Source organism: Acartia tonsa, chromosome 10 (assembly GCF_053477335.1).
Source record: "Acartia tonsa isolate MP-2025a chromosome 10, ASM5347733v1, whole genome shotgun sequence".
In the NCBI taxonomy this organism is placed as follows: domain Eukaryota; kingdom Metazoa; phylum Arthropoda; class Copepoda; order Calanoida; family Acartiidae; genus Acartia; species Acartia tonsa.
The window spans coordinates 15,946,889-15,967,663 of NC_137269.1; the positions used below are offsets into that span (position 1 = coordinate 15,946,889).

General features: G+C 30.1%; 1 protein-coding gene across 5 annotated transcripts in view; it reads left to right on the plus strand.

Moving 5' to 3' along the window:
• pyd (zonula occludens-like protein polychaetoid) overlaps window positions 1-20,775 on the plus strand; it is a 144,015-nt gene that overhangs the window by 76,541 nt on the left and 46,699 nt on the right. For all 5 annotated transcript variants that reach the window (XM_080173807.1, XM_080173802.1, XM_080173804.1 and 2 more), the window contains 2 exons: window positions 10,252-10,424; window positions 17,841-17,910. In XM_080173807.1, coding sequence (XP_080029933.1) covers window positions 10,252-10,424; window positions 17,841-17,910 — 243 coding nt within the window. The remainder of the gene's footprint in view (window positions 1-10,251; window positions 10,425-17,840; window positions 17,911-20,775) is intronic.

The window sequence follows — 20,775 nt, forward strand, 5'->3', positions numbered from 1 at the left end:
AAATTAGTTTCCGAATGTGAACACATTTTCCTAGGTGTTTCCCAATCCTATCTCAATATTTGCTACTAGCTAAAAAACCTTCAAAATTCCAAAAAAAAATCAAAATTTGAAAAATTAAAACTTTGAATGTATAATGTATAAATCGTTAATACATTCAAATTTTGATTTTTTTTTTGAAGTTTGAAGGTTTTTTAGCTAGTAGCAAATATTAAGATAGGATTGGGAAACACCTAGGAAAATGTGTTCACATTCGGAAACTAATTTCAGTTCATCGGATAAAACTTTGTGCACAATGGGCCAACAATGAGGCACACAGAAAAAGTTGCAAGTCAGTTCTTTCAAAACTAATCCCCTTCAGCACAGGATGTAGAAATAAGCCAATGAAAATAAAATTATCAAATATTAAAATTAAATAAGATTCAGTTGCCGCATTCAAGTTGATCCTAAGCCGTAATTTTGTTCTTTAAAAATGTTACTAATGGAGTAAATCTTAATTAGCTGAATACCAAAACCTAACTAATAATCGTATGAAGAGACGGATGTTGGATTATAGAGAAACTTAATTTCTTTACCAATGGCCTATCTATGTAACCCTGCTTTTAATAAGAAAGATGGGATTTGTCAAACATTGAAAAAAAATATTCAAAATGATCTTTAAAACAGCTACAATTACATATATATATGTATATACCTATTTATTTAGGAAAATCCTTTTTGATAAAATATGTTAAATTCTATTATTTACAGGTATGTTTATCATTTTAGAGGCTAGTGGCGAAACTTTTTTTTTTTTTTTTTGGGGGGGGGGAGGGATTGAAGCTTCTTTATAATTGGGTGTTTCCGACCTATCTTAGAACACCGCCGTTGGCAAGTTACTGAAATATACTTTCTTCTGTGGACACAGAATATTTACATTCATGTGTAAACGCTATAGACCAACACACAGAAACAATTGCAGAGCATCTCTATATTTAACGTGAAACTCAAATTGCTGTTATTGCTTTGCTACTGTTTTAAAGTTTAACTATCTAAGATTTTAATTTATTTCAAAAATATTTGTAAAGGGCGGAAACTATGTTTTGTTAAAAAGTTCCAAATATTGACATAAACATGTGTAGCAAACTTTCAAAAATATTTCAACAATTTAATTCCTAATATAGATGTTTTTAAAAAAAGAAAAACATGATACTTTCAGATATTTGCTTCGCCCTTTGCTTTAAGGAAGGACATTATCTTTTTTATTAACTTAATAGAATAGTCACTATGATATTATTAGATTAGCGTTAAATATTAGATTAAGAATTAACGTTGGTCATAATATTGATGTTAATATGTAAAATAGATATTTATACATAACACAATTCTTACCTGGCATTTCTTAATTTTAGGTAATTTTCTTATAATTCCAAATTTATAATTGACCTTATGGTTTATGTATTTAAGTAAAATTTAAGGAATATTAAAACAAAATTACATTGCATCAATATTTCTGTGATAATTTTAATGTTAATTCAATATGTTCTAATTCGCGTATCAACTTTATAGAAAGATAGAAATATCTGTACGTCCAACAGGCCGACTGTCTTTTATACCTTTTGTTGCTCGTTTCCCTAATTTGTCATATTTTTGTGGCTTTGCTCCTAGCCTTTAGGGTAGGTCAGGAATTTAGCCGAAAAACAACTACAAATATTTTATAGCTACCCTTAATAGAACAACAAATTCTGGCCAGCATTTTCTAAGATCTTTAGCATCGAAAAATAAAACCTTTATGTAATAGGATTTTTAAAAGTTCCTAATGGTATTGCTGCAATACCTTAATATCCTGCATCTAATTGTTCAATATAGGTCAGATAATAATTATTTTCTTGAGATGCCACATCCCTGTCTACTAATCTAGCCAATGGCCAAAATAATTTAATTGAAAATGTAGGAAATTTGCGCTTGTCAATCAGAAATACGTCCATACGGCGTGCAGATAAAAATGAATAGTTGATGAGAAAAAAATATTTGACTAATTCCTAAGCATTATGCAAAATATATGTATATCTCCTAATAACTATTATCTTGACTAATCAGAAAAGTTGGCATAATAGTCTTTCTTTTGATAATAATGCTTACCAATAACTTTTGAATTATTTTTAGCTTATTGTTGCTGCTCTAATTATAAATTTTTACTGTATATCAAGAACATAGATGGAAATCCTCACTGCTTGACCTAACCTAACAATTCATAGATGCTAGTAGCAGCACAGCTTCTACAAATTTATTCACATCTCACTGAATTTAAATTCAAAGAAATTTCAAAATTATAATTCATTAAATAAATTCAAATGTTTCCGTTTGTCCAGATCTGTTGATATTTGCAGGTTGTAGGCTATTTGATAACCTCTTCTCCCATAAGTAACATGACCCAAGCTATGATTGTTTACATATTACTTTATTTTCGCTATTCATAACGATGTCATCCATGTTCCAAAATATTTGAACAATTTTGCTATTTTGTTTTAATTGGATTTTTCCAAAACAGATTTCTTTAATTTAGGCAACTTTGTGACTGTCTTTAAAAGCTTAAAGTGAGAAACGAAAGATAATAATGTATATAAGAAGCATAGCAAATATAGAAGTTTTATATCCTTAATCTTAAATAGCTACTAAAAATGGAATACTCATCTATAAAATTTCACCGAAATCACAAAGTAGCCATTTAATAGGTTAGGTTTAGGTCTTAGGTTTCAAATAGTTCAGATACGTATGTCATATGGTATGTTCGTTTGTCTATTCGCACGTTCGACACTGCGCATACAAAACATATTCTTTTATAATTGCATTTTGATCAATACAATTTGAAGGTGCATTAATAAATTACATTGAAAAAATCTAATTAATTATAGTCATTCATTTGTCAGTAAGTGTTAAATGCAATTTAAAAAGGCAAAGCTACTCTTTAAAAAAGCCCTTTTTTATAATAACAAAGACAGTTGTATACATAAGTAGCGAAGGTAAAATAAATTTGAGGTTTTCAATATTAGTTCATCAATTACCAATTTGTCAAATTTACTTAAAACAAAAAGAGATTAAGAACGTTTCTCAATATTGGTGGACCATGACCATACCCTAATTATGGAGCAGAAATAAGAATGCCTTATTAAATAAGTTTTATTTACTACATACCTAGTAAAATATATTAAAAACCTATGACTTTTTTGTAAGAAAAAGTTTCAGATTTTTTCTTCATCAAAATGTTTTCTTGTTATTGCGACGCTTTTTGGTATTTAATTTATGTTAACCCTTAACATTTCTGTATGATAATTAATCCTGCAGTATTAATTGATGTAAGCTAAAAATGACAGCAACTTTTGTTCCAATCCCTACATTCAATTTATCATGCGCCTATTTTGGGGAGGTTAAAAAAAGTGTTAAACAAGGATGAAAACATCCATATAAGAAAATATCAACAAAATAGAAATTTGGACAAACTTAGCTTAACAAACTTTTGATGTATTAAAGAAAATGGATATTATTTAAAAGTCTGAGCTGAGCAAAAATTTGACATTCATATGTTGCAAATTACAAATATGTAGGAGACTTAATATGCATATAACTAAAATTAAATTTATGCATTATAGAGATGCTAAGCTAATCGCTTTATTCCTTATCTCTCTAGTAATCATAATTGCTGAATTTAAGTTAAAAAGTAAATTATAAAAAATTAACAAATCTAAAATTGGCGATTTCTGGTGATTTTTATAGAGATGTTGCGCTATCCAGATTATACTTTATAGTTACAGGAATTCCAAGGCATCACATAATAAGACATACATACTATAGATATAGAAGAGCTTCGCTATGAGAACCTGTGACACGGCCCCCTGTTGTGACACGAAAAGGGTCACAGCGTAGTCACAGCTTTTGTCAATGTTAAGTGCCTTTTTCTCTAGAAGGCAGGGAGGGAGGGGACATTGGACTGTAAATTACACTGGTGCCCAAAGTTTTATAAACTCTTAAATCATTCATTGGGTGCCTTTATGAAATCTTGATCGGTTTGTTTTTTTGTCAAACTTTCCAGCCAAAAATTTTAACTTTTAATAGGTGTAATTTGTTTATCATCATTAGGGCTGTAAATTATAAATTCTTTATTGTCTTATCCCCTAAGATCCCTGCTCTTAGGATATTAGGGGTTCCAACATTTTTGTTCTCTTGCATTGCAGTGCCAAGTATTTTGTCAATTAATATTAAGGAGAGGGTAATATCACCCAAGAATATTTTTTAAAAAGGGGGAGGTAGGTAATTTCCGTAAAGGTCTGAGTTTTAAGGCTTAAAAACAGTAGTAGAATGATAAAATTTATGTTCACTTTAATTTTTTTTGTCTATAGTTCTTTTCAATATGAAATACACATATTTAGTGAATATTATAGTTCTAGTACTGTTTTTTACTGTTTTATTTAAGGATTGTTAGGGATTATGTATATAATACCCCTCTCTAAATGGATCCTTCTTAGAGGGGAAATTATTTGCCCCAATTTGCAGAATATATGTCTGAACATGGCCTTAAAAGCCCCAATTTTTATGATTTATTGTAATGGCAAGGGTGTTGCAAACATTTAATACGTATAGAAGTACAGTGTGAGTTTTAAAAAATGGTTTGAAATTTTTCTTATAGCAAGTTTATTTTGTCCCTTAAAATCACCAAAACAACTTGGTATAAAGGGGGGGGGGGGCGAAAGTGACACTTTTTGAAACCAAAACTAGAGGTCAACAAAGGAACTCAACTAAAAAAAAGAGTTACAGGTCTGAGATTTTGCATGGCAGTTGCTTTATAGGGGTACAATATGGAACTGTGAAGAAACGGCGGCGCAACCGCCGGAAACCGCCGTTTCCCGCCGAATTCTTTTTGCCTTTTCTCGGCGGTTTTCGGCGGTTGCGCCGCCGTTTCTTCACAGTTCCATATTGTACCCCTATAAAGCAACTGCCATGCAAAATGTCAGACCTGTAACTCTTTTTTTAGTTGAGTTCCTTTGACTTTTAGTTTTGGTTTCAAAAAGTGTCACTTTCGCCCCCCCCCCCCCCCTTTAGATTAATTTCTATAAAACTTTTTACAAAGAATAATTAAAATAAGAATATTTTAAATAATTTGTTTAATTGGCTTTTGTTTTATTTGGCATATTCCTATAGAAGAAAAAAAAAGAATTTGCACAAGAACAGTAAAATACAGTTATAATGCATTGACATTTTAGAATGTAAAACAACTTACTTTCTTTTTTTGGGCTCACCCTTTACACTGGGCGTTTTCTATTTTCACCAATATTACCCCCCCCCCCCTCCTCTTCCATATCCTGATCCCCTTTCTGCCCATCTTTATCTATATTTAGAACTTTTAAACCTAAAATTATCCTTTTAAGTCTAAAAGAAATAAAATTAATTTTATTGTGGGTAGAATACGAAAAAGTATTGTATTATGTATGCAGAAAATTTAATTTTAAAAAAGAGATGCTTTGAAATACTTTCTAAAAGTGTACCAAAAATGCCTGTAATTATTTTTTAAGGTCCCTAAAAGGTCTTATTTTCAAGTATGGCATAAATATAGCACCCTTTATTATTTGTAAAAGGAAGTTGTGGTGTTTTCAATGTTTTTAAAACAAAGTATATAAATTAGAAAAGGCAATTATGTTTTCGGAAGGTATATATGTACACTTGAAGGAATGAGAAGGGGTTGGGGGGGGGGGGGGGTAATCTTTGTCGGAGCTATTTATCCTGGCAGGTCGGAGATATTCTTACCCTAATGAGTGTAGTATAGTATATTAGAATAATAAGAAACGTCACTGTAAAAGATAATAATATCGGTTCTGCGATTATTGAGATCCTTATGAAGAGACAGACATCACGTTACTTTTATGTTGAAACATATAAGCATGAAATTGTGCTACTTAAAAAAACCTACTTTTCGTTAATTTGTGTGACTCGCTAAAATTATTATTTTTAGTTGCTTTAATGTTTTATAATTATACCCATGTCATACCTATTCCAGTTTTAAATATGTTCTACTGTACATTAGGATTGGAAGTTATTTTCAGTAGAGCATCAACTCTGTATCTAGGGTCTGTATGTTTGATAACTCTGTTTTATTTTTGTGCCTATAATATCAGTATTGTAATATAGTTTTATTAGCGGATCAGCTCTAGAGGCTCCAGGGCACTTGATGGATGAGGAAGAGAGTCGAACTTTAACTTCACATTTTAATTTTTTAAAAAGAAAAGTAAATAAAAAATTAGGGTGTGGGGGGGGCTATATTTCAAGAGGCAATTGATCTTAGAAGGCTTCAGGTGACGTCCTACAAAGTAGTTTTAGTCCTTCTATGGACCTGTAAAAAGCTTCACTGTAAAAGAAGAACAATATTGATTCAGTGGTTTTACACAGACAGACACATAAACATCATGTTACTTTTATACAAGGATTGTGGATGTAGGTTTCTACAACTAATGTTTATCAAGCAATTAAGCCCTTATTGTGTCAAGTCAAGAATATGTCAGTTATGACCACTTTTATTAAATGCCATTATCGTTCAAACGACCGGCCAATCTAAAATTTGTAGTATATTATACATTTTATCTAAAGAATTTATCATGTTCTATTTAAATTCCTAAAAGTTCTTTACAAAGTTTTTCTTTCTTTTTTAGAAAAGATGATTTTTAGTTTTTTTTCTCGTTTATACTTTATAGGTTTGTAAGACGTTGTATTAATTCTGTTATACTTGGCTTTAACAAAATTAAAGTATTTAAGCCATGTAACATGAACAATTATGTGCATATGTAGGGCAGTACGTAAATTAAGATTAGTAAATTGTAACAAAGTGATATAAAGCAAGGAGAACAACATCTATAAAAGCAAAGTTCCAAAATTTTGCATGATTGTGCTAGGAATCTATATTTCAAATTTTTGGTAATGATTTTGGAGTTGCTATACTAAGTATAAGTTTTCCATCCCTTAATAGTTGGACTATTGGATAATCTTGGAAACTCTATCCCTACATAAGCGGACGAAAAATATTATTCTATCTTTATCTTGATAAAAGTATATTTTTATACTTCTATTATATTCCTATTTCTAACTTCAGTCGTGAGAGCTTTTGCTTTTAATTTCATTTTTTATGTCTACGTTTCCGTCTCGGGCCAAAAAACCCTCGACCAAAACAACGTCTAAAAATTCTCGATTAAAAAAGATCCCATAGTAGGGATGTAATTTCCCATAACGTAAAATACAACTTACTTTCCTGGAATGACCTTTTTTACGTACAGGTGGACACATAATGGATATACTATACCATATCTATAGAATATCTGAACTACAAAAATATATCTTAAAACGCCCAATATTAAGGCCTATATGTATGTACAACCTATGAAATGAGTTCCAACTTTAAATTACCCTCTTCTAATGATAATAGCACCCAATTAAAGCAATAACAGGGACAATTATGTCCACAAGTAGTGCAGCCATTTTTAATGTTTGTCATAATATGCACTCTTTTCTTATCTTTGCTCTAATCTTTGTGTCTACGGAGGGGGAAATTGAGGATGGAGAAATTCTATTAATCGTCCATTGTACTTTCCTGGATTATTCTATTTTATCACTAGGCTATTGCAAGTATTTTTAAATTAAAGGTAAGAAACATAGATATTTAATTTGCTGGATGGACAGACAGACAGATTGACTTAGATAATTAAAGAGAAGCTTCGCTACTAGAAAGGAGATACTTAATAAGTATCCTTTATATGGAAAGAATTATTTTTAATTTGCAAGTAGAAAAACACTATGTAGAATATCTACTCTATACCTAAGGTTTGTCCGTCTTATCGTACGACATTACAAACACATTTATTGAAATTATAGTCCACAAAAACAAATTTTGAATAAAGTTTTACTAGCTCTATTTTTTTTCACAATTTAATTTTTATGATTATATTTGTATAACACTTCTGGCTTTTACCATATGCCTTTTTTAAAATGCTGCTTATTTGTCATTTTTGTGCTTGTTATGGAAATAAGTCTTCTTGTTTTTGTTGCATATAATGGGGAGGGGAAGGGGGGGATTTTTATGTTAAATGAAGGAACAGAAAACCTACCCCTTAATCCCTGAATTTATTGAGAATGAAGATATATAAACAGCATATGTTATTTTCAACCCATACTTTTGAAAGTCCATTTAGTCTTATTTGTCCCCCCCCCCCTTTTAATTATCATCAAACTAAACAACTATGTTTAAAAATAGCCAAAAACTTTTATGGTCAATATAACATTATCCCTTTATATAAAAGTAACAGAATCTCTACCTGTCTGTAGCAAAGGTTCTCGCTAACCGCTGAACCGACATGGTTCTCCTTTACAATTTAGATTCTCAGTTCTTATAGGTCCTGGGAAGGTTTATAAGTTCCTTTTTCAGGGAGGCTATTTTACCTTTTCTTTTTAAAACAAAATGAAAAATAGGGGGGTCGAATTAAACCCCTAGCTCCTTAAGTGCCCCTAGAGGCCTTTAGAGCTTAACCTCTAGTTATACATAAAATAGATACATTTTGCAGGTATTTTCAATATGATACATAACTTTTAGTTTTATGAGTTATTTTACTTTTGAAGTCATAAGAATTTTAAGTCGGGGGGGGCTTTTATAAATTAACAAAAATGAAAATCATTGAATATGTAGAGATAAACAAATCAAGATTGAAAATTAGAAATACATTTTTAAATATTGGGTAAAATATAAAGATCTATAAAGTTCTAGTGAGAGTTGACACCCCGGCAGATTTTTCTGAGGGAGTAAAAAAAAAGTAAAAATTTATTTTACTCTATCTTACATCCCTGTAGTAAAGCAGTTGAAAAAGTTTTGATTTTATTGCTTAGGAAAAACCCTGAATGGTTAATGTTTATACATTCTTAATAAAATGTTACATATCAATTGATAGCGAGGGGACATTGGGCTGTTTATTACAGAAGTCACCAAAGTTTTTTTAATAACGTTTTCTTATTCGTTGAATTAACAACCTAAGGGACTTTAATTTAATTTTGATTGGTTGGTTTACTTATTCATGTGTCCAAATGCTCAACTACTAATTGTAATCTACGGAAGGTATATTTTTGTGTATCATCATTAAGGATGTACCTTAAATTATAGGCAATTGCCTTATCCGTTTAGATCCCTGGCTATCATACTATTATGTTGCTATTCTAACTACATTTTTTTATGATCTTCAAAAATTATTTTTTTTAAAGTTTAATGGTTGATGTGATATGTTTGAAAAATAATAGAAGTGTCCACTTTAATTAAATGCCTAACAATATAATTTGTTTGAAAAAGAAGTGTTACGTCTTTAAGGGTGGTATTGACACCCCCAGCATAGTGTCCAGTATCAACGGGGTGCTGCTTACTTTGAATAACACCTCAATGGTTTATATGTTTTCACTTACTCTATGTTTATACAATTTTACTAATAATTAAATTAGCAACAGATAAAAAATGAACCATTTATAATAATTGGATATTTATATAATCTCTTGAAACCATGAGTTATATTAAATTTACTAACCCCCTTTACTTATTTTTTCAACTTTTTGAAAAGTTTTCTAGCCCTAGCGGAGAGTTCGAATCCTAACTTTACCAGGCACAAAAATTATTATCTAAAAAGTTTGTCTTTTTTCCTTTTTGAATTTAAGGGAAGGCGCTGACATTTAATTTATTATGTAAACTATATGTGCTATTCTTATAGTTATTGTTTTTGTATAAATATATTATTTCTTAAGAGATACATAAAATAACAGTAAGTAGAACTGGGTTAAATTAATTTATCTATATCAGGGAGATTATAACTAGTTCTTACAGATGAAATAATTATCTGAATTACCATAAACAAGGTGTTTGTCTACATTTTTGTATGCTTTCTTTTTCCTCTCTTTCTCTCTTATTCATTTCTCTCTTGATATCCTTTTCTTACTCTCTCTTTCTATTTGTCTCTTGTTTTCTCTTTTTTCCTCCGCTTTATCTTATTTTAACAAAGAAAAAAAAAACTGTAAATAGAAAGATATGATAAAAAGTTGACCACGGATACTGAAATGAAGAATTTTTAATTAAATTCTACTTTTTTAGTCTTAAGGTCTTTTTAATGTGTCTTTTTCCTTGAATTTAACTATTACCGAGATCTTATTGGAAACATTAAAATTAAGTTTAGTCAATTTTACTTTATGTAATTATTTTTATGCTTTCAGACGGGAGAACGAATAGCCTGGGAGTTGCACCAGGTCCAGCTGAATCGTGTCACCGGTTTCGGCTTTGGTATCGCCGTCAGCGGCGGACGGGACAACCCGCACTTCAGCAACGGCGATATCTCCATCGCAATCTCTGATGTGCTGAAAGGCGGTCCGGCGGAAGGAAAGCTTATGTAAGTAGAATTTTGATTTTTTTAATAGGAAGGTTATTTTCTATTTGGGTTATGTTGGTGTGTCTGATAAGAAAGCACCTATTATTTTCTTGTTTATTGTCGGGTGTCAAAATGCTATACATATTACATATTCTCACCAAGGAGGACAATGGCACCCAAAGTGTTATAACCACCTAATCTTATTCGCTGTCTCAAATACTTTAGATCCTCTAATATAAATATAAAATACTTGTTCCAAACTAGTAGTTTCCAAAATTTTCAACCAAGAATTTTTTTTATCTATAGTAGAGGTAATTTTGTTTCCTATCATGTGGGATGTATATCAATATATCGTCCATAGTTCTTCACCTCCCTGATTCTTACATCCCTTTTATAAATATTCCCTTATTGCTATAAGCGCAGCCTGCATTCTCACAAAGATTGTGCTACTGAAATTATCTGATGATATTATCTAGATCACGATATTTTTTCATGGCTTGCGTAAATAAGAAGTTACGTTTATTAAATTTTGCAATTCTAGCTGTTAAGGAAAGCACACCTTTATTTAGAGTTATTTTCTTCACGCTGTATCTTAGCTTTATTCTTATCCTTGACAAATACAAAGCTTCATGAAAATGTGCAATCTATCTCTGAAAATAAATTAAGAACAGACAAACAAACTGCCTAGTATTTTGAAAATAGCTGTTTGATAATTAAGCTAGTTTAAATGAACTTACTAAATAAAAGATGATGTTTATGGTTTAGTAAGATAATTTTGACCATGATTTTTTAGAACTAAATACTCGTTCAGTCATGTAAATTTTTAGCAACGAATCTTTTATACAATTATGTTGTCTTAAATTTTTATTTCCTGTATTACTTTATTATTTTATTCTGAACTTTTAAATTATCACTAGATTTTGAAGAGTTTTCAAGCTCCACTGTTAAGAAAAATCATATCGGTTTAGGTAGATCCTTCACTACAGATAGACAGACAGACATCCAGTTAGTTTTATATAATCAAGGATTAATGATGCATGTTTGTGTGGATGAAATTAACATGACTAAACATGGCTGCATGACATTTATAGAGGAGAAAATTTACTTTAAATACCAAATATGTACATACATTTGAATTCAAGAATTTTTATTCAGGTAGATATTGTTTTTTTTTGCCACAAATCATTAATGTTCATGGCTGCCACAAATTAAGCCTTGAGGTACATCTTTAATTTAGAAATTAAATAGATTAAAACCTGAATAGGGCCGTATTAAGCATAAATGGAAAAATTATTTGATACAAAGGTTTAAGAGATTTTAAAAAAATAAAACAAAAAAACTATATTTCATGTTATAGACTACTTTAAAGTACATCTAATAGTTACACAATTACTGTAGTCATTAGTTGACACTTGTCATTATTAGAATATCAATAACTAGTTTGCAATGGTACCAATAGTCTCTTACCAACCAAAAAATATTATTAGAATATGCCACAAATTTTGGCATTTTGTCGACACAAAGTATTTCAATTGTATGTCAACATAACTCCTCTATTTTCAATAGAACTTTTTTTTTAGAAAAACACAGAAAGAAAATATTATATGAAAACGTATTAATCAATCTTGCGCAAATGTATCTCATCCACCTTTGTAAATGTTTATGATATTAACGATGGAAATCGCGCCTATCTCTTTCCCTAGTTTTTATAGTGTTTCCATAGGCAAACCAAGATATTAAAATCCAAAATTATTTTGTTCTAAAAATTTGTATGAACAATTGAATGTTATCGACAAGCTGATATTCGGTTATTTGGACTAAATGTTAAAATAGGTCATTTGTGACATATTTTTTGCCTTAATGATTGATGTCTTATATTAATAATGATGTTGGTGGTTGTCCAATACCATACTAAAATAACTAAAAAAACCAAGTGCCTGAAAGCACAACCATGACTGTCCATCGGTTACTGAGATCTTTATTTACAGACAGACGGACGAACGGAAGGACAGAGAGACATTCTCGCTTTAAGATATAAATAATAATAGTCTTATTTCTAATTGTTATTTTTAACGTAAACATTTGAACACCAGGTTTTTTGTCAGTCGCATGTCTTTTTTTCTTTCGCTCAATCTGCCATATTTTTTTCCTTTCTATCTCTTCTTTCCCTCCCTTCCATCTCTCCTTTTTTCTTTCCCTTTTTTTTCAGTTTCTCCTTTACTTTCACTCTTAAAGGAAAGGAAAAGTGAATGTAAAATATTATGAAAATATTATGAAAAGCATATTTTTTTAAACATAGCCAAATAGTTTTCGAATCGTTTTATAAACAGCTTTCAGCGGATGTTAAAATAAACATTATTAGATTAGTTTTAAGATATAAACAAAACTAGTTTTAAATTACTAATTTTTATTAATATTCGTGGAAAATTTCTGTAATGCGATGCTATACATGATTTTATTAGTATGGCAGGAACCAGTTCTGATCCAGCAGATATCAATCGGTTTCGAAGCCATACTTGAAAATGATGCTATGGGCACAACTATTCGTGATTTTGAATATAAAACATGAGAATGCAGGCATAATGATATTACATTTTAAGTCTACAAAGACCATTTCTTATTAAAGCCATATAGTAAAATATTACAAACCATATTTTTCATAATAGCTACAATTGAACATATTATGTTAATGTTTTGAAAGTTTATTTAAAATAAGATTTATTAAAAATTTTGTAATTATTGCAAAAATAAATAAAAGGCGAATGCCAAAAAAATATTTTTAAACGAGGTAAAACACATTTAAATCTGCAGCAATAGGAATAAATTTTGAAATTAAAAATTTAGAACATTTTGGAGGATTATCTCAAGGCCATATTTTTTTAATTATTTAAGCTTTTACTTTGATTGCACGACTTTTGTCTTTAAATATGGAGTTGTTTTGTCCCATAAAATGTATTACGCAATTGACTATATCGTTATTGTTTTATTTGTAGTCTTACAGAAAGATTGTCCTTGACATAAAAGGATAATTTTTCATTTAAAAATCTGTGCCTTAAATAATTACACTTTTAAAAATGTATTTGTTTTTATAAACCGAGCCCCTTAATTTTGGTTAATATTACTTAATGTATTTTGGCTTGAAAAATAGTTTTTAATAATAATAAATACTTTACTGACCCTGTTAGCAAATGCTTGTAACATAACAATATTTTTGTATGCCTTTTTGTATATATAAGGCATATTAGTTTTCGACAAATTCAACATTTTTTCAATGTCTTTTTTGTCATTTGTATGGTCGTCTAAAACATTGGCTTGGATGTCTCTGTGGTAAATTAATATATTGCATATATGTCATATATTGTCAATGGAACTCGACTAAATAAAGATTTACAGCTTTGAGATTAGGCATGGCAGTTACCTTAAAGAGGTAAAATGGAACTGTGAGGAAACTGCCTAAAACCGCCGTTTCCCGCCGAAATTTTTTATTGCCCTTTCTCGCAAAATTAGACAATTTTCAATCATCTGAGATAAACTTTAAAAAAAATTTCCTCTATATTTTCACTCGAAACTTTCAATATTTGAAACATGTCAAATTGTCAATATCAAAAAAAAAAGATATAAAGAAAATGTTATAAAAAAATTATCTCAGATAATTGAAAATTGTCTAATTTGGCGAGAAAAAGAAATAAATATCGGCGGGAAACGGCAGTTTTCGGCGTGAGCGGTGGTTCCGTCGCTGTTTCTTCACAGGTCCATATTGTATCTCTTTAAAGCAACTACCATGCCAAATCTCAGAGCTGTAACTCTTTATTTAGTTGAGTTCCTGTGACTTTTAGTCATTTAGTGACTTTTACATAACCATTTTTCATGGGATTTATAAAAAAAAATTGACATTTTTTCGAGTAAGTTGATTGCCAAATTGAGACTTTGGATTGCGAGCAGGGTAGTTGGACTACTGCCATTCTATGGTATATTTGATAACTTTTACTTAAAAATTATGTAATACATACTACATATATTGGTCTAAAATTATTCTGAAAACTTAGTATTAGTCCTGGGTAGATTTAAGCTGTAAGGCGAACTTTTCTTGTATACAAGTTATGGGTATTGGAGGGAATAGTTACACAAAGACACAATTTTCAAATGGAGGAAAGTTTTATTTTAATTTCATTGAACTATCTCGCTTTATTTTTGAAATTTTGTGACCTAACAATTTTGTAAGCTCTAGGTCTAAAAATGGTTGCGATAATCATATTCATAATTCCATATGAGATAAAAATCTCTAGGTACTACCATAAGATATAATTGATCAAGGTCCATTCGGGATAGTTTTATTTTTAAGGGCTTTATTTCAGTTATTTTTAAGTTAGGTCCAAAAGGGATTAATACTAGTTTTTTTTGTTGAGGTTTTTCTGTCAAATTTTTAGAAAGGCCAGGAATGGGGTTAACTATTTAAATTGGTGGGCATTACATTTGACGCCCTTGCATCCATTATCTATTTTTTAATAATTTATATGTAGCATTGCTACTTAAAATGAAAAGGTTAAATTAGCTCACCATTTAAGAAGGAAACTGAAGAAAATTGCTCTGTTTTTTCTCTCTACCATACACTAACCCTATAACTTTTTATATAACCATACCTCAGGGAAATACGGAACCATAAGTGAACAGACTAAAACTTTACTTTGTTATTGTTTATGTAGAATTTGATGCAAAATATAAAATAAAGTAAAAAGAAGTAAATTATTCAGTAATGAGCTAATTTATCTGATATTTACTTCGATAAGGCATGACTAAAAAAACGTGTTACTTCCTTTCTGCTATTCTGATAATGATATTTGATATAGTTACACTGCCAAAGAGTGAAGAATAGAATATTGTTTTTAGGAAATGCTAAATTTTGTTTATCTTTGCTTTCAAATAGATGCACTTAATTTATTTATAATTGTCCAAAATTCAATATATAATTGTAGAAAAAAACTGGCTTATGACACAAAATATTAATGGCCTGTTTGCCATGGAAATGCCGTATAATCGACGTCATATACCATTGAATTTTTCATGTTCCCCGTTTTGACGAAGCAGTTTATAGTGCCTAATAAGAAATGACGCCATGCAGTACAAATGACCAATGATATACCAGTACACATTTTACCATTGGGCACAACAATGTATACTGACCTATCATTGTTCATTTGTATTGTATTTCGTCACTTTATATTAGGCACTATAAGCTGCTTCCCCCTTTACCCATCTCTATTTCCCTGATTTTGATGTGCAAAATTGATGATTGAATAAATGATTTAAAATTATAGGTCTCTGCTAAATTTTGGCTACATATAGGCAGGATGTCCCAATATTTTCACAAATAAAAAGAAAAAATATTTGAAGTAAAACTTTATTTGTGTAATTAAAATCGTATCAAACTTAAAATCATTTAAAACTCTTGTCTTTTTAAGACAGAAAAATGTGCTCAATGATACAGATGAAATATATTACATATGAATGTTAGTGTTAATTTTAATTTATGCTAGGTAGTTTAATTTCTTAGTATTTTTGTATAAACATACTATACCATAAAAAAGTAGGATTATATCCAAAAGTAATATTTTATAAGTGCTACTTTTTTCGTGTCTTAAGATTTTTATCCTGTATAGGTTATCTTATGTCAAACAAGGATGACAACATTCATAATAGATTTTATGATACCTCATATTGCTGAAATCCAGGTAGGGGAGGGGGGGGTGAGGTTAATCATACTGACCTCTATAGTTATTAAACTATCTCCGAAACTCACAAGCTCGAAATCTTAATTAGGTTTCACAAACTAATAGTGCCTTAACTTTTCCACCAATCATTTTAATATAAAAGGAGGAGTCTGTTCATCATAATGGAAGGAGGGAGGGGAAACTTATAAGAATTTATTTTACATTGTCTTATCCCTTATGCCTTATCTTAGATATCTAGTTAGAATTACAAAATATGTAGGTTTCATTATAAAATAGCTCAACCCTTACCTAACTACCTATTTCGCATATGTACGCTAAACTTAGTAGAGTATCCTTATCATTCTTATTAGTGGATGCTTAATTTGTTCTTATCCGCTCTTTCTGTTTTCCATCTCGTTCAAGTTGGATCAATAATTAAGCTAACATTTTACACAAGTATATGGGGTTTATACGTTTTTAAATCATTTTAATTGCCATAGAAAGTTGCGCCAGATTTTTTGGCAATTTTTCTTGAGCAGCGTTTCCAATTCGTATTGCAAATTTGTAAAAACTAGAACGATTTTTCTCCATAAGCAGCGTAGGTCCAGACGACAGTTGCAAAATTGTAAGATTTAACCGAAGCAAAGATTTATTAAGTAGAGCCCTTTCTTTTATTAGGTGTATGGGTATTGTATTATTATTATTAAGGCATTTCTCCAAAAAATTATTTATGCATAAAAATTGGTAATATTTCTTTTTGCCATTTTCAACAACACATTTTTATAACTTTCTTTAGTTTGTATATGTTTTAACATGCCGACTAATAGACTTAAAACTTGTAAAGATGCTTTGCTACTTAAAATTGAACGCGGTGTTTTATACATCAATCATCGGCAAAAACAGTTGATTTTAAAAGGTGGATATATAGTAAGGTCGAAACGAATTTTTATTTCTTCTAAAATTTAAATTCTACATATTTTATAAATAAGACTAATAAGATGGGCCTACAATCTTCAAAATTAACCCAAAAATTATTCAAATTGATAAAACCTTGTGTCTATTGGTCATCAAGATCTTAAAGAACGAATAAATCCAGAACCATACATACATGCAACTACTTGAGTATTTATGGTTATTACATCTAATAGTAAAAGGGAGAAATAGGTTGCAAACCTTTTTTTACATACGTAATATGTATGTACAAAATGTGGCTCATTTTTAGCAAGATAATTAAAGATTGAAAAAATAGTTAATATTGTCTTATAATGACATTTGAAAGATGTGTTTTAACTTGTAATTTGGTTATTGGTCAGCAAAATTTACGATGATTGGTCGCGCCTGTTTATGGGCCAATAAATTGCCTCTACTTATATCATTGTGATATTGGCCTAATGAAGTAGAATTTGGAATTGCAGAGTCCAGCTAGTGCAAAATGGCGTTGTTCAAGCCACACCACCTTTCTTTTTTGCAATTAACATTCATGAGTTGTAGATGCACTTACAAACGCACACACACACACACACACTCACACCCATGCATATATTTACACAAACACACACTCATACACACATACATAATTGTACACACACACACACACACATGATTTTTCAGTATGGCTGTGAACCGGTTCTAATCCTGCGGATATAAATTGGTTTAGAAGCCATACTGGAAAATTTTTATTTCATTTTATCTGTTTAAATGACAATCTTTATAAATAATTTTTTTTCAGGATCAACGATCGAGTGATCTCCGCGAACAAAATTTCTTTAGAGGGAGTGGACTATGCAACAGCTGTTCAGGTATGAAAGAATCGTCCTTTTATTTCAAACCCTTTTAATAATATTAATGCAATTTTTACCGCAAAAATCTTAAATCCATTTAGTTGAACTATTACTTTTGCTTTTTATACAAATTCAAATTACTTATCACGTATTTAAAATGAATACTCCCCATTAAAAGTATTTAAATATTAATTTCACGCATATATTATATTTCAAAATACATTGATAATGGCGAAATTTAATACTGCTTGAAATATGTATGATATGTTTTGTTTTGTTTAGCATACAAAGGGCGTGCATGAGGGGTGTGCTAAAACCCCTATGATGAAAATTAGGGGGTTGCATAGTAATACACTATATCTGCTAATATTCCTAAAGGATTGTCTATATCCCTCCCATCTTTTCAGATAGATTTTTTTTCACAGCACCTCTTTTATGGTCTCTTTACACCCCCCACTTTTGGAAAAACCTTGTGCGTGTAATCTGTACGTTGGTTGGCTAGCGAAGTTATTCTTTTATTAAAGTAACTTGTTAATTAATTTGGGTCAGGAAATAGCAATAAAAACTCCCCAATCCCACTTAGTCTTAATTTGTTGTTGTTCCTTTCTGTTTCTGCGCTACTTTTGAACATAACTGCCCTTGTTCAATTATTGGGGTGTGTATAAAATTAAAAGTAATATTTCTCCGCCACCCACGCTAACAAAACATGTAATAAGTAGACACATTCATAACCTTATTATTTGCTTAACAACATATATTTAGTTAGGGTTTTTAGTAGCACAACTACTTTATAATTATCTAATATAAACGTAATAGGATGTCTGTCTTTCTTTGTGTATAATCCAGACAAATATCTGGCCCAATTGGCAGAGACCTCTTACGTCTGCTAGAAAATTGCTTTATGTTCTTTGTTCATGAAATATGTAGTTATATTATGTCCCTATTTGAACGATAAATAATGTTATAAGCCCGAGCACTGCCATTAATTTAATGTAATTAATTGATATAAATACAACTTTTTATAACACTTTTTATTTAAGATTTTAATAGCATAAAAAGTTTAATTATCAAAAGTGTGGGTTCCAAATAACTATGAGCTTTAAAGAAAACAAACAATATATTCAACATTTTAACTTTAAAACTAGAGGCTTCACCAAATTGTCTTAAATTGCATAGAGCCATTAAATTCCTTAAAAATTGTGAACCAATAGTCAAACCGTTTATGACAGTTTTTTTTACCGAAGAAAAGAACTTGAACTTAAAAAGTTGGGACATTGTGGTACCTCTATTGAACTATGATTGGTAGGTTCAAACTAGCACAGTAAAAACTTTTTAGCCAATATTTTGAAACAGCAGTAGGTTTACTTTTGTTTATGATCATTAGGGATATACAGGGTCATTCAAGAGAAATGATTTTTTTAAAAACTTAATTATGCATAGAAAATAAAACAATTATGTAAAATCCTTTATATATTTGGAAAACCTATTATGAGACATTTATGTTTCAAATAGTTGAAAATGAGTATTTCAACAAATTATGTCCTAAAAACCGGTTTTTCCAAAGGCCATTTTTTCGAAGATTTATTGATTTAAAGGGTGTAAAAAAAATGTGCACCTTTTTGAAATTCAAATTGCTTGGCTTGTGTTAATAGTAGAAAAATGTTGCGCATATCGTTGGAATCGTCATTAGCTCTAATTTTTGAAAATATAAGACCCGTTTTTGTGCTTTTTATAGTTTAGGAGCTATGTTGAAAAATTTGAGAAAAAGGTTGAAAAAATTTAAGAAATTGGAACATTTTACCTCGTAGCTCCTTTACCATGCGTAGCACTGGAAAGGTTTTCATGTAGTAAAAAAATAGAGCTTATGACGATTCTAACGATATGCATAACATTTTTCGGATCATGTTACTTGTCGATGCAGCGCTTATCACATGTTACTTGACGATGCAGCAAACTCATACATGTTACTTGTAAGTGCAGCAATATCCCCCCTCCATTTCCTATAGAGATACTAATATGATTATAAACAGAAACAATTAAGATTAATTCGTTAGCTCAACATTTATTAGTAATGGTTTTGAATATATGCAAAAACATTATTAAATAATTAAACATGATATTGAATAGCAATCTGGTTGCACAAATTGTAAAATGCATTATCATTATAGCGATCCCTCCACATGTATTCATCCAAATAACTTTGTAAGAAGGTTCTGTGACAACCTCTCATTGCTTCAAGATGAAGGAAGTTGTTTGGGGTTTTGAAGTTCTTTAGAAATGACTAAAAAGCTATTTTCAATAAAAATATAACTAACATTGTCTGCCCATCTCCTTTTTTTTTTATCTCCCTATATCATGTTACTTGTAGATGCAGCTCTTATAAACATGTTACTTGTAAGTGCAGCGCTGCATCGACAAGTAACATGATCCCATTTTTCTACTATTAACACAAGCTGCGCAATTTGAATTTAAAAAAAGGTGCACATTTTTTTACAACCTTTAAATCAATAAATCTTCGAAAAAAAGGCCTTTGGAAAAACCAGTTTTTAGGACATAATTTGTTGAAATACTCATTTTCAACTATTTGAAACATAAATGTCTCATAATAGGTTTTCCAAATATATAAAGGATTTTACATAATTGTTTTATTTTCTATGCATAATTAAGTTTTTAAAAAAATCATTTCTCTTGAATGACCCTGTAGATAAATTAATCGTCCATTGTCTTATCCATTGAGATCCCTGGTGCTAAGAGAAAGTTGTTATTATAACAAATTAAGTTACAGCCGTTTTAGGATAATTAAACTTTAACGCCAAAAATTTAACACACAAACACAGACATACACTCACACACAAACACATATATTCATATACATAACACATA